Source organism: Kogia breviceps, chromosome 11 (genome assembly GCF_026419965.1).
Source record: "Kogia breviceps isolate mKogBre1 chromosome 11, mKogBre1 haplotype 1, whole genome shotgun sequence".
NCBI classification, from domain to species: Eukaryota; Metazoa; Chordata; class Mammalia; order Artiodactyla; family Physeteridae; genus Kogia; species Kogia breviceps.
Window position 1 is genome coordinate 90,650,545 of NC_081320.1, and position 13,124 is coordinate 90,663,668.

A 13,124-nucleotide genomic window follows, 5' to 3' on the forward strand; every position below is an offset into this window, starting at 1 on the left:
CACTCGAGATAATTTTCATTACTGAATTCATTTCTCTAAGGATTCTAGAACTACTTGGGGTTTGCATTTTTTTCTTGAATGACTTTTGGTAAGCAGTATTTTCCTTGGATATTGTCCATTTTCTCTAAATTTTCAGGTATATTAACTTAAAGTTTTATGTAGTGCTAGCTTAGCTTTTAATATTCTATTTTTTTTTTAATCTTCAGATAGGTTATTTCTGCCTTGTCTACGTTTTCATTACCAGTTTTACCAGAGGTTGATCGTTAGGCTTTTCAGAGAACCAACTGGTGCTGTCACTAACGCTGTTGTCTCTTTGTCATTTTATTAAGTTTTGCTCTCATGTTTATTTCCTTCTTCTGTCTTTGAGTTTATGTTGCTGTGATTTTACTAACTTTTTAATTGGATGCTTAGCTCATTAATTTTCATTTTTCTTCATTTCTAATGTATGCATTTAAGGTATATGTTTAAAGCTAAATGTTCTAGCTGTATGTCACAAGTTTCGACAAATAGAATTTGCCTCATTCAGTACTGTTAACTTTCATTCTGTTTTCTTCCTTACACTATGAATTCTTTAGAAGTATGTTTTAAATTTTCCAAATGTGTTATTTTGTTTTTATTTTTAATTTTTTCTTTTATCCCTTTTTAACTTAATTGCATTGTGGTCAGAGAACAGTATGATCCTGATACTCCAATATTTGTTGAGACTTGCTTATGGCCCAGTATGGGGTCAGTGTTCATAAGTGTTCTGCGTGTGCTTAAAAATATGTACTCACTAATTTCTGGAAAGTGGCTTCAAAACACGTCTATAGAGTTCACAATTAAAAGTTCTAACACGTGTTTCAAATTTGTTCTGTTTTTATTGTCATTTATCTGTTTCTTCTCTGCCTTTATTACTCTATAAATGTGGAACAAGTTGTTTAGTTACTGAAATTTGAGGAGTTCTAACCCTGCTCTCTGATTCCATTGATTGTATTTGCTAACCTTATTGTGTGTGTGTGCCTTTTTGCGCTTGTTACTTTTCCCTTATTTGTAGCGAGACTCCGGTGACACCTGGCTTGAGGTCTGTGCCTCCAATAAGTTTGTAGTATGCTTCTACCAAGCACCCAAGGGGTATTATGGGTTCAAAACCAATTTTAATGTCCATTTCTGTGCTTACATATCCCCAGGCTCTAAAAGTAGTTTACATTAGAACTCTAAACCCATGTATCATGCAGACTCGTGGCTGTATTGCTTCCATTAGGCTCCAAACACACCATTAACTTCTACTATGACTAAGAATTCACAGCATAAAATTTACTGAATAATGTTGTAAAAGCTGTTTATCAGTTTTCAGTTTTTAGATTTAACCTATAAATAAAACACAGAACAACTCCTTGTTATTAGAAAACAAGATTTATTGTTATAAATCTTGCCAATGTAAAAAAAAATGGAATAATTAGGAGACGCAGTATTTGAAAAAGGGTACATGCCCATTTCTTTGTCTTTCATAGGTGTCATTTAAAATCATAAGGCAAACTCCAGAGTAAAAAAGTGTAGGGCTTCCCTGGTGGCGCAGTGGTTGAGAATCTGCCTGCCAATGCAGGGGACACATGTTCGAGCCCTGGTCTGAGAAGATCCCACATGCCGCGGAGCGACTGGGCCCGTGAGCCACAACTACTGCGCCTGCGCGTCTGGAGCCTGTGCGCTGCAACAAGAGAGGCCGCAATAGTGAGAGGCCCGCGCACCGCGATGAAGAGTGGCCCCCGCTCGACGCAACTAGAGAAAGCCCTCGTACAGAAACTAAGACCCAACACAGCCAATAAATAAATAGTAAAAAAAAAAAAAAAAAAAAGTATGGTAGTTGCCTAGACAAGGAGGAAAGCTAATTGTACTTTGCATTTTCAGTCCCTCCATACTGTCTGAACTTTTAATTTTTTTATTTTGCTATGAAATGAATGGAAACATATTTTAAGTAATACTATGATTTCAAGACTGAATTAAAGGCAACAGCTTCTTTCTGTAGTTTAGTTTGGGTCTCTGCCTCCAGGCTGGATCATTTACAGCCAGCCCAGTCTCTGCCATCATGAGGCCACCTACCCCCTGCTGGCCCCACTGGGGGCAAGAAACTCACCTACTGCCAACTCTCCTCTGCTGAGCTTGCTGATTTAACATTTTGAGAAAAATGTCAGATAATTCACCAGAGCTCCTGAACTTAAGAGGAAGGAAATTAGCATTTGCTTCATCAATCACTGTGCATGTCACTGTCCCATTTAATCTCTCGCTCCTGGCCATGAAGTAAGCTTTGTTCCCCCATTTTGCAGATAAGACAATTATCTGGAGTTTAGGAACCTTGTGACTTTGGAGGCATTGCTAAGGAACTCCAAAACAGAGCGCTTTTTACTAAACCACCGGGCTTCTCAGTTTCCCGGACCAGGAAACAAAGCTGTTCCTCTGCTTTGGTACCAAGTCTGTTCCGAGCCTGGCTAAGAGGAAGGGACGTGGCCTTCGTTCCCCCTCCCGCCCCCAGGCTCACACTTGAGCACCGCCGAGGGTCGCATCTGCGCTTCTCTTCCCTCTCCTCAGTCCAGGACCAGGTCTGCAGGATTGCCTACTCGCCCGGAAATAAAGTTTTCTGAATGGATTCCTTGTTTTCCAGCCAAGGGGCCTCCCTGACAGCGCAAGAGTCGGCCGACGCCCCTCGAAGCCTGGCGGGCGCTGAGCCGGGCTGCGGGGAAAGGGCTCGCTGTCCCCTCGCCGCGCAATTCAGATACCCGAGGGCAGCTGGGTCTGGAAGCAGCCACTGGGTGCCTGGTGGGTAGGGAAACTGACCTCGGCATTTCAGGAAGAAAAGCCTCGGTTCACAGGATGGACGGGGAATTCCAAAAGTGGGGGAAAATAGGGTCTGCCTCGCGTTCCTGCTTCCGCAAAGACGCGCTGCCCTACGGCTACAGGGCCTCAGCGTTGTTGGACGTACTCCGGGCTCCGGAAGGGAAATTGTTGTTCCTTCCTGGTATTTAAAATACACACACACCACACAAACAGAAACCAAGGCCCTAGCATTTCTGCGGCACCTCTTGCTCCTTTTAACTAGAGCCCTTTGTGATGGAGCCCCGGTCCCTCCGGCCCCCCCGGGGGCCCACTTCAGCGCCTCCAGCCTTGTCAACAGCGTGCAAAGCCCGCTCTGGGAGCCCCTCGGAGGCTCGCCCCCTGGGGTGATTAGGGGCGGGGGCAAGGGGACACCGGAGCAGGATGGACTGAAAGGATCGCTTTTGCAAGAACCAGAGACCCCAGAAGTGACTGGAGCGTTTTACTGGGATTTGCATGCTTATTTAAACCGCTGGGTCATCCCCCAAACAAGAAAACTGAAAGATCAAAATAGGGAGGCGTTTGCATTTCCTTAACTCGCTGGAAATGGAGAAATACATCTGGCCCTCCCCCATTCCTGAAGTTTATCATTTAAGAATTAATCACAGATAGTGCTATGTGCAGAAGCCTCCTGAGTAATCAATCATTCCTCCCGTGTGATCACCATTCTTTAGTTTCTATGTTCAGGGTCTTTATCTGACTTAGGGCAGTGCCGCTGAGGGGGCTTGGGGAAGCTCTGGAACCGATTAGCCCTTTACTGCAAAGACTTGCTTCTCCTCTCCGAGCCTCGGTTTCGTCTGTGAAATGGGGATGGTGGCATCGACCTCACAGACCTGCTGGGAGCGTTCGGATGTTGACGCACTCGGCAGGCGCTCTGTTTTGATAGTTATGCACTGAAGTGGACATTCAGGAACAGCAGCATGCTCACGGGCGGATCAGAATTTGGAAATGTCTTTTGCACTGGCTTGTCCAGAGCTTTCCAAAGCAGGGCCCACCTCTTCCTTCTCACTGCTTCTCCTGGTCCCTCATTCACCCTCCTCTCCAGTTCCTCTGGGATGCTCTGCCTTCTGTGTCCTTCCCACCCCTCCAGCCTCAGCTCTCTCATTCTGTAACCCCCCAACCCCTCCTTTCTGCACTTCCAATCCCCAGAGAATATGCCCCTCCAGACTCACTCTCTCAGTCACAGTCCTCCCAACCAATCATTGAATCTTATTCCTCCACCACTAGAGTGTAAGCTTGCAAAGGCCTGGGGTCCTGTCTCTCTCCCCAAAACCAAACACAGGCTAAGAAACATGCCATCAGCTCATCAACTCTTGTTCGGTGAATAAATTCATCATCTTCACATAGTCTTACAGAATAAAGATGTTTGCTGAGTCCAACCCCTTAGTTTAGCATCCGGGCCCTTCGCAACCTGTATCCGAACTCACTCTCTACTCTCTGTCTCAGCCCAGGTGCCCTCATACCGTGCCTCTCACTGATTCCTGCCTTTGGACCTTTGCTTTTGCTGTTCTTTCTCTCTCGAACTGCCCTTGTGCCCTATCAAGATTCCACTTCTCCATCTAGGTTCAAGTTCAGTGCCAGCTTACCTATGAAGGCAGGTACCCCATCTAACAGAACCCCTCTTTCCTTCCCTTAGTCCCACTGATTTTAGGCACCATTTAAAAATGTCTATCGCTTTACTTTTTTCCTGTATATGCTTATTTAGGTACAGGCCTATTTCCCCTAACTCCATTTAAACTTCTTGAGAACAAAGACTACATTTTGTCTTCACAAGGTTATTATGAGGATTAGATGAGATCACGTAGGTGAAGAAAGAGCACAATGTGACTTGTGTTAAATTTGTGTCATCTTGATCACCCTTCACCCACTTGTTGCTCCAAGGCCTAGTACTCAGCTAGCTTCTCATATGCTTGATAATCTATACTACATGAATGATTAAAAAATGAAAGGGGCCCTTAAATGCAAGCCAACGCTGCATGGAGGTCTGTGCTCACAGGCAGCATGGGATGAACACTGCCTGACAATACCTAGTGATGAAAGAAGATTCTGGCTTTATCTGCTTCATTTCTCCCCCTTCCCTCCCTAGGAGAGCTCTAGAGCTGGACAGGTGTGATCAGAACAGAGGGAGGGGCCGACGGTGGGGAGAGCGGCGGGGGGAAAGGACAAAAGTGGGGAGGAAATTTTTTTCGAAAAAATAAAATATGAGTGAGATACAGGAAAAGCAGAAGTGGAAAGGTGATTTTAAGAAATATTACTAAAGACTGGATTTCTTCGTGGATATGTAAAGAAGTAAAACAAGGGCTTCCCTGGTGGCGCAGTGGTTGAGAGTCCGCCTGCCGATGCAGGGGACACGGGTTCGTGCCCCGGTCCGGGAAGATCCCACGTGCCGCGGAGCGGCTGGGCCCGTGAGCCGTGGCCGCTGAGCCTGCGCGTCCGGAGCCTGTGCTCCACAACGGGAGAGGCCACAGCAATGAGAGGCCCGCGTACCGCAAAAAAAAAGAAGAAATAAAACAAGAAAAGCTTGAGGATTTAGTAACTGAGCCAGTGGATCACATCGTCAATTGCGCATTACAAGTGTACGATGTTCTATGCCAGGTGCGTTGATCGGGACATGGATAAGAAACCACCTGAGTTAGGCTGTGGGTGAGAGAGGCTTCTCTCATGTTGAGAGTCAGTTTCCCCACAGCTGGAAGGACGTTCAAGCCCCCAGCCTCCCGGTGCTGCTATCCTGCCCATCTCCCTTCCCTGCCCGCCAGACTCATCCCGTGAGCTTCAACCACACCAGCCAGCTTCTGATCCCCAAGCCCCAGCGCTTTCTCAGACCTCTGTGCTTTTGCACATGCTGTTTCCTCTGTTCAGGATGCCCTTGGCTCCCCAGAGGACAACTTCAAGAGCCTCCTGCTGTGTGACGCCTTCCCTGAGTCCCGCCAGGGGCATCGGGTCCTTTCATCTCTTTACTTGTCCTTCTCCCTCGCTGGGCTGCGTGCAACTCTGCTCTGCATCTGCGACGCCGCCGCAGAAGGGCTGCCGCTGAAATCTGACTCCGGTCTCCTTCCCTAGCCCTCAAATCTGGTCTCGCAGCTCCCACCATTATTGCATGTCTCCCCTCTGTTTCAGTGCCGGGGTATTCAGCCCACTGCCTGACTCTCAGCTGCCCCAGAATATATTAGGCTTTTGATGTGTGATAGAATCCTGGAACTTAAATTACTTAAATGTCACCTGCTTTCTCTGCTAGGAAGTAATTAGATGTGCAGTAAAAACAGGGATGGGAATCTCTTGGGGATGCAAATTCTCGAGTTATGAAGGGGAATAACATTCTGTTCAAGGGTTTAAGCTTTCGTCACCCTTCCTTACATGCAGATACAGATCGTTTTGTGTGCACACTGATGAGGTTCAAAAATTCAGAAAAGGTTCCATGGAAAACCCACCTTGAAAAAATGTGCCCTGGAGCACATTTTGTTGTTCTGTTGTTATGAGGATCTCCTTAGGGGCAGGCTTTAAGGCACAACTAGATTTCCTTTGGAGACAGAAGAGTTTAGCCAGAAAGTACCAGACCAGGAGTTTAAAAACGTGGATTCTGGTACCAGAGCTGTCATTTATTCATAGTTACGATATTTTGTCATTATGAGCCTTAATAGCCTCGTCTGCAAACTGGACATAACAATCCTTGTTCAACTTCATATATAATTAGGTTAAATAGGAATTAAAGAATTAAATAGGATCATGTATGTAAAATGCTGTGTAATCACTAAACCAATATAAAGACACACCTGTTGTAATAGTAAGGGCTTGGTGTGGAAAGTGCTGGGGTTTGATTCCTGGGTCTGCTGCTGATCTGTTGCGTGAACTTGGATAAGTTTTCACTTCTCTGTGCCTCAGTTTTCTCATCTATAAAATGGGGAAAACTTTAGTCCTTATTTCATAGGGTAGTAAAGTAGTTATTTCTTACTTCATAAGGGGTTAAAATCGTTATTTCACGTAAAGTACTTAGAACAGTGCCTTACCCAGAGTAAACACACAATAAATATCCGTTGTTGTGCCATTATTATTAATATTATGATTGCCATTTTTCGTTTTTTCATTTTGCACCCAAAAGAAACGGAAGGAAATGATGTGTAAATTGTACTTCCTGGGAACAAGTACTTCTGAAATCTGATCTGTGATCCCTTTGGAGGCATACAAATGCCCCACGTTTGTTACAAAACTCCCATACTTTTCTCACATTCCAGTCTATGAGAGAGAGAGAGAGAAAATGATCATGCCCCATATCATGTGGGGGGAGAGTAGGAAAGGTGTCACAGTTTAAAATATGCCCTGATCTCTGTACATCCTATAAAGTTGCTTGAACATGCAAATGCAAACCTTCTTCAAATGAGAGCATAGACTCATGGGAGAGGCTTGAATGTGGAGACTTTGCTGTGTCTTATTTTGTTCCTGGCTGCATTTCCAGCACCTGGAGCTTAGTATTGTCAAAACAATGAGTCAAGCAGCCCTGGGTGGAATCTTGGGCCCTGCACCAATTATGTGACCTTGGGCAAGGTGACCTGGCTTCTCTGAGCCTGTTTCTTTATTTGCAAAATGGGCTAATATTAGTGATCTCCTATTGTTGGCTGTTAAGAGTAAAAGAGAAAAAGTATATTGAGTCTTTGGCCCTGAGACTGACACCTCAGATGATGAATCTACAACTGACCTCCAGTCCTGCTGGGCTCCCCACTTAACTTAATGAAGAGAAGTCAATACAGTTTATATGAGAAAGGACTTAACGGGAGACTCTGCTAAGGAAAGGAGAGTCAATAGCCTCAACCCCAAGAGGCAAACAAATACGTGTGCTTTCTCCCCAGCCTTCTCAGAAGGTTTTGGCTTTCTTCCTCCTCAGGGCTGGGACTTTCTGGAACCAAAATAATAAGAGCAAGTCCATCCAGCGCCGCTCTAAGAGGCACTGCTTAGGCTTCAGTATTTCATTGCAAGGTAGAGGTTATCTCGGCTTCCCAGCAGGAGGACAAGAGGTGTTTGCCAAGCTCTTGTTGCCGTCAAGCCAGCTTGGACTGCGCCCACTGAGGTCAAGGCCCAGGTCCAGTCTCCTTCCTGCAGCCTGGAGCCTGTATGGGGCTCACACAAGGCCTCCGAGGAGTCATACAACATACTAAGCTACTGTAATGGGGCCTCAGAGCGGCAGCACCCAAACTCGCTTGCATTGCATCTTCTTTCGCTGTTGTTTTTCTTCAAGATGTCTTAAAGTAAGGGTAATTCTGTCGACCTGTCAGTTTGCTGAGGCTCTCTTCCACCCCAGCTCTGACCTCTCTCCCAGTTCGCTGGTGTGGCCGAAACTACAAGAACAAAGAAACCTCAGCCTGGTGTGAATTGTGGAACATTTTATTGAACACAAACGAACAGAAGAAGTCAGCTTTCTCTGTGGATTAAGAAGGACTCTAGGCGCCAGCAAGGAGGTGAAAGGAGTTTTGGAGGAAATGTTTGGGGCAGAGGCAGAAGTTCAAAGGGAAATCGTTTAGAGGACAAGATGAAGAGCCCTTTCAGAAATGCTTCAGACAGTAAAAGAAATGAGGGCCCCAGAGATGGCGGGGCAGAGACAGAGCTGAGAAGCCTGGCAGTGAGCATTTGCTGAGAAAGCTCTCTGTCTGCTCAGTCCGGGACACACAGAGTCGGCTGGAGGCAACGGGAGTGTGATTCTGGACGAGGGGCCCGAGCTTTGGAGTTAGAGCTGAACTCACTCTCTGCTAACTAGCCAACCACGTGCCCGCAGCTAATCACGTGGCTTTACACCATTTAGCTGTCCTAAACCTTCGTTTCCTCATCCTCAAAATGGGACTGATAATGCCCACCTCCAGGGGCGGTTAGGAGGATTACATGAAATGATGAGTGTGGAAAACTCTGACCACAATATAGTGGATACACACAAACTGTGGTTCCCTATCCAAGCACCAGAAATAACTTAGTGTTACTCTTGAGCTACGCTTGAGCCAACTGCTTTTAACGGCTTTCTAGAGGAATTAGGGACCCGGTCCAGCTAGCTATCCTGCCCACTCGGGCGGCTACTTCACTGGGAATTTCTGCGGAGTTGAATTGCTGATGTGCAGCTGCCTTTCCTGGTGACGGCCTGTCCTGTTGGGCTGCAGGTGGTGACGGTAAGACAAGGCCCTGGGCCAGAGGCCCACTCCCAGGAAGCTGTCACCTTCTCCAGGCTTTCCAAACGCCTCCCCTCTGGGGAGGAACTTGGGAGTCCTGGGGGCAAGCCCACCTAGTAGTTGAGTTGGTGGTTTTCCAGAATTTTTTGAAACTAAAGATAGGACCTCCTAATCGATCCACAGTATTTTGTCCCCAGGGCGACCAAAATTACTCAGACGATTTATAAACCATGCTTAAAGCTTGAGCTTGAAAAAATCAAAAGCCAAGCACATTTGGGTTCCACTCTTTAAAATGGAAAATACCAGTTGGTCTAGACGCTGATGAAAGGCTGAACACTCCCTTTCCCATATTATTATCCTCTCTAATTCTCTTCCCCCCACACATGAAACACCACACACACACACGCACACGCACACGCGCACGCGCAAAGGAACAAATACACGTACATCTGCACACACATGCACGCTCACATGAACACCAGTACATGCACAGAGTGGAATCCCTTGAAGAAAACCTTGATATTATTCAACATTTTCTAGTTTCTCCTCTAAGGCATTAACAAGAAATACATCAGAAGGAGGTGAGATCTGTATACATAGGATGACATTTTAGCAACTGTTTCCCAATGTCACCCACCATCCCTAATGACAAGTTATACTTATTTTGCTGTTATAAAAAGATTAATCAGAAATAAAGTTAGATTCCTTCTTTGCACTATGGACAAAAAGAAATTGCAGATATATTAAAGATCCATATATAATTATTAAAATATTTGAAAAATCAAAATATTTGGATAGCCTTGGAACTGGGAGAAGTTACGCAAAGGGAAGAAACACATAAGCCATTAAAAAAAGGAGAGATGTGATCATATACAAATGAAAAGCTTCAAAGAACCAAAGATATCAGAATCAAAATCATAAATATAAGATACCATACACAAAGATGATAACAAAATGAGAGACTGGAAGGAAAATTTTCAATACATATAGTGTGCAAAGAAATCTCCCAAATTCTTAACAAGAAGATAAATAACCCAATAGAAAAATGGCAAAGAACATACACTGGCGAGTTATAGAAGAACCAAAATGAACAATAGTCACAAAACAATTTTAAAAGATGCGCCATCTCAAATTGTACACAGGGAAATTAAAATTAACACAAAAACAGCATAACCCTTTTTTAACCCACTGAAAATTTCAGAAGATTGATAATATCCAGGGACAACGTGGACTAGCTGCTTCTGTCCCATAATGTTGGGGAAGTGTAAATAACTACAAACTTTTCTACACCTAACTGTATTCATTTAAATTTAAAATGTACAAGCACACAATTCTGATCCAGGAATCCCATTTCTGGGAAATTTTCAGGCTAATGATAATACCAGTGGATAAAGCTAGTTGTCCGTGATGTTTGTTAACAGCAGTTTTTGGTAATAAAAAACTGAAAAAAACCTAAATTTCATTCAAAACGTGATTAATTATACAAATTATGTTTAGCACAGCATACCTGTGCCATGGAACATTGTTTGAACCTCTACTTTCCACTATATTTTTCACGTGTGACTTAGGGCAAGTCTGTGCTTCAATTTCCTCATCTATAAAATCAAAGAAATAATGGTACCTACAATACGGATTTATTTGTGTTAAACTGGAAGGACTTTTACTATATATTGCTAAGTAAAAAAAAAAGCAATTCGCAGAATTCAAGGTATTCTTAAAAAATGTATATACACCTATATTTATTTGTACACGTTTGTATCAGCAAAGGAAAGAAAGTGGAGAAGTTTTATATTAAATTGTGAACACATCTACTGCCTTTGTAATTTGTTATTAAAAACAAGAAAAATAACCAGTAGAAAAAATGACAGGAGACAATTCACCAAAAAAAAAAAAAAAAAAAAAAAAAAAATGCAGCTGGTTAATAAAAATTGGGAGAAAAATTCAGCCCTAACAAAGCCTACTAGTTTTTGAGAAACTCCTTAATTCAAAGCCTCCATTTCAATGACATGTGCCATCAAATCAGCCAAGCTAAGGGTGCTACAGTCACCACCCTAAGATGAGGTACTGTGAAGAGGGGGGGTGTGTTTGTGTGGGCGTGCATGTGAGGTGATTTGGGGGGTGTAGGAGGAGGAGATATGGATAAAGAAATAAATCCCTTTGGAGGGGTGAGATATAGACTTGAGTTCTAATCCTGACCCTTTCACTTATCTCTAGACTCGAACTAGTCTCCTATTCTTTTGGGGCCAATCTCTTCATTTGAGAAATGAGTAAGTGAAGGGATTCGATGAGGTCATATTCACACCCGGCCTGGCTCGGGGAGCGCCCACCCTCCCAGCTCTATTCAAGCCCTGGCTGTGATGCTTACCCTTCCTCCTTTTCCTCCTCCTTCCAACCCCCTCATTCTCTGGCTCCAAGAGCCTATAAAGCCTCCTTTTCTTTCCCTTAAGCGAGAAGGGTCTGGTCTTTAAACTCTCCACTCTGTCTTAATGTAGACTGTCTGCCTGTGAGTTTCTATTTACCATGACACTAATTTCTTCTGCATTTAAGTGATTTTGTTCCCTGCAAAAGCAAAGGCCTGATTTTAGTCTCTCACACACACACACACACACACACACACACACACACACACACACACAAACAAACTAAAACAGGAGCGCTGTAGCCCTTTACTTGACACTAACTTTCTAAATAAGAATCCAGGTGTCACCCTGGATCCTGTACAAAATACCGGCTTAGTTATCAATAGAAAGAAATCTCCCCCCACCCACCAAAATGGCAGGAGAAGATTAATTGTAACAATTTTACACAATTGGAAAAATACATTTGAAGTCACTGACCCTTTAAAATACCTTGAATAGACAGAAAAGGGCAAAGCCAACTGTCTCTTTGCAAAGGGCAAGTCTCTTGAGAAATGGTGGGAAAAGTGGAAGCAAAGGTGCCTGCTGTCTGGCAGTTGAGTGTTGTGGTGGGTCCTGACTAGTCCAGTGGGAATTCCCTGAGAACTTTTCAGACAACAAGGTCACCACGCTCACCGTAGAAAGATAACTAGGTGCTGCTGTGCCCTGAGGTGGTCCAGGTCTTTAAAGCTCCTCTGACCCCGCGCAGGGCACTGGGTGGTAAGTCCCTGAGTCCCTGGGCTGAGCTCAGGTGCTCTGGGGCCCGCTGTTGAGAAGGTCTGTGAGCTCTCCGATGTACTTGATGGTGTACTTCAACGTCTGGATCTTGGTGAGCGGCTGGCCCCTTTGCCTGTAGACGGGTGGCAGGTAATTCCGGAGGGTGTGCAGGGCATCGGCCAAGGTCCTCATCCGGAGCTTCTCCCTCTCGCTGGCCTTCCGTCTCCGCTGAACGGACATCCTGACTTTGGCGCCCTTCTGGGTTTTGGGGCCACCGGTGCCCTGCAGATAGGCAGGCTGGAAAGCTAGCATATCATAGCCCACCTCCACCAGGCCGCCGGACCCGAGGCCGCTGCAGTCATTGCCGACGCCGTTGTTGGCAGCTCCGTGCCCACAGGACAGCCCAGCCACGGCCGGACAAGGAGAAGAAGAATAGGACTCCAGCGATGGGGCCGGAGAGAGGCTCTGGGTGGGAGAGGCCTGGGTCAGCTCAAAGGGCCCTGCCCTGTCTTTCCAGTCCCAGGAGGACAGCAGGCCAGGACTGTCGGAGGAGTCCAAGCCATCTTCGAGGCTGAGGAAGGTCTCACGTAGGCTGTCCATGCCTGCGACACAACTGCAGAGACGACTCCCTGGCAAGTGAGAAGGAAAGTTCTGCCGCCCGGCCGGGGCAGAGGTCTCTTTTATGATGGTCGGGGAGAAGTGATGAAGTGGGAAAGAGGGCCGGGGAGAGGGAGTTCAAAGGAGAAACCAAGGACCGAGATGGAAAATGAACTCTTCAGGTGTCACTTTCTCCTCATTGATAATTAGCATCTTCCAGCTAAAATGTCTTTAAACAGAAAGGCCTCTGAGAGAAGAAAAAAGGAATTATCTTGTTGTAACTAAACCAATTAAAGCTGCATAACTAGACTTAGCATCGTCCTGTGGAACTCATTAATGAGGGAGCGAAGAAAAACAAACCTAGGGCAATCTGCAGCAAGGAAGCGGTGGTGAGGGGCCTGGTGGAGAGGAGGAGGGTGCCCCAGAG

At 45.3% G+C, this 13,124-nt stretch overlaps 1 protein-coding gene across 1 annotated transcript; it reads right to left on the reverse strand.

Moving 5' to 3' along the window:
• Window positions 1–12,130: 12,130 nt before the first annotated feature.
• Window positions 12,131–12,700, reverse strand: MSGN1 (mesogenin 1). Its single transcript, XM_059079493.1, has one exon. The coding sequence runs from the start codon at window positions 12,698–12,700 to the stop codon at window positions 12,131–12,133; it is 570 nt and encodes a 189-aa protein (XP_058935476.1).
• Between the last annotated feature and the right edge of the window lie 424 nt (window positions 12,701–13,124).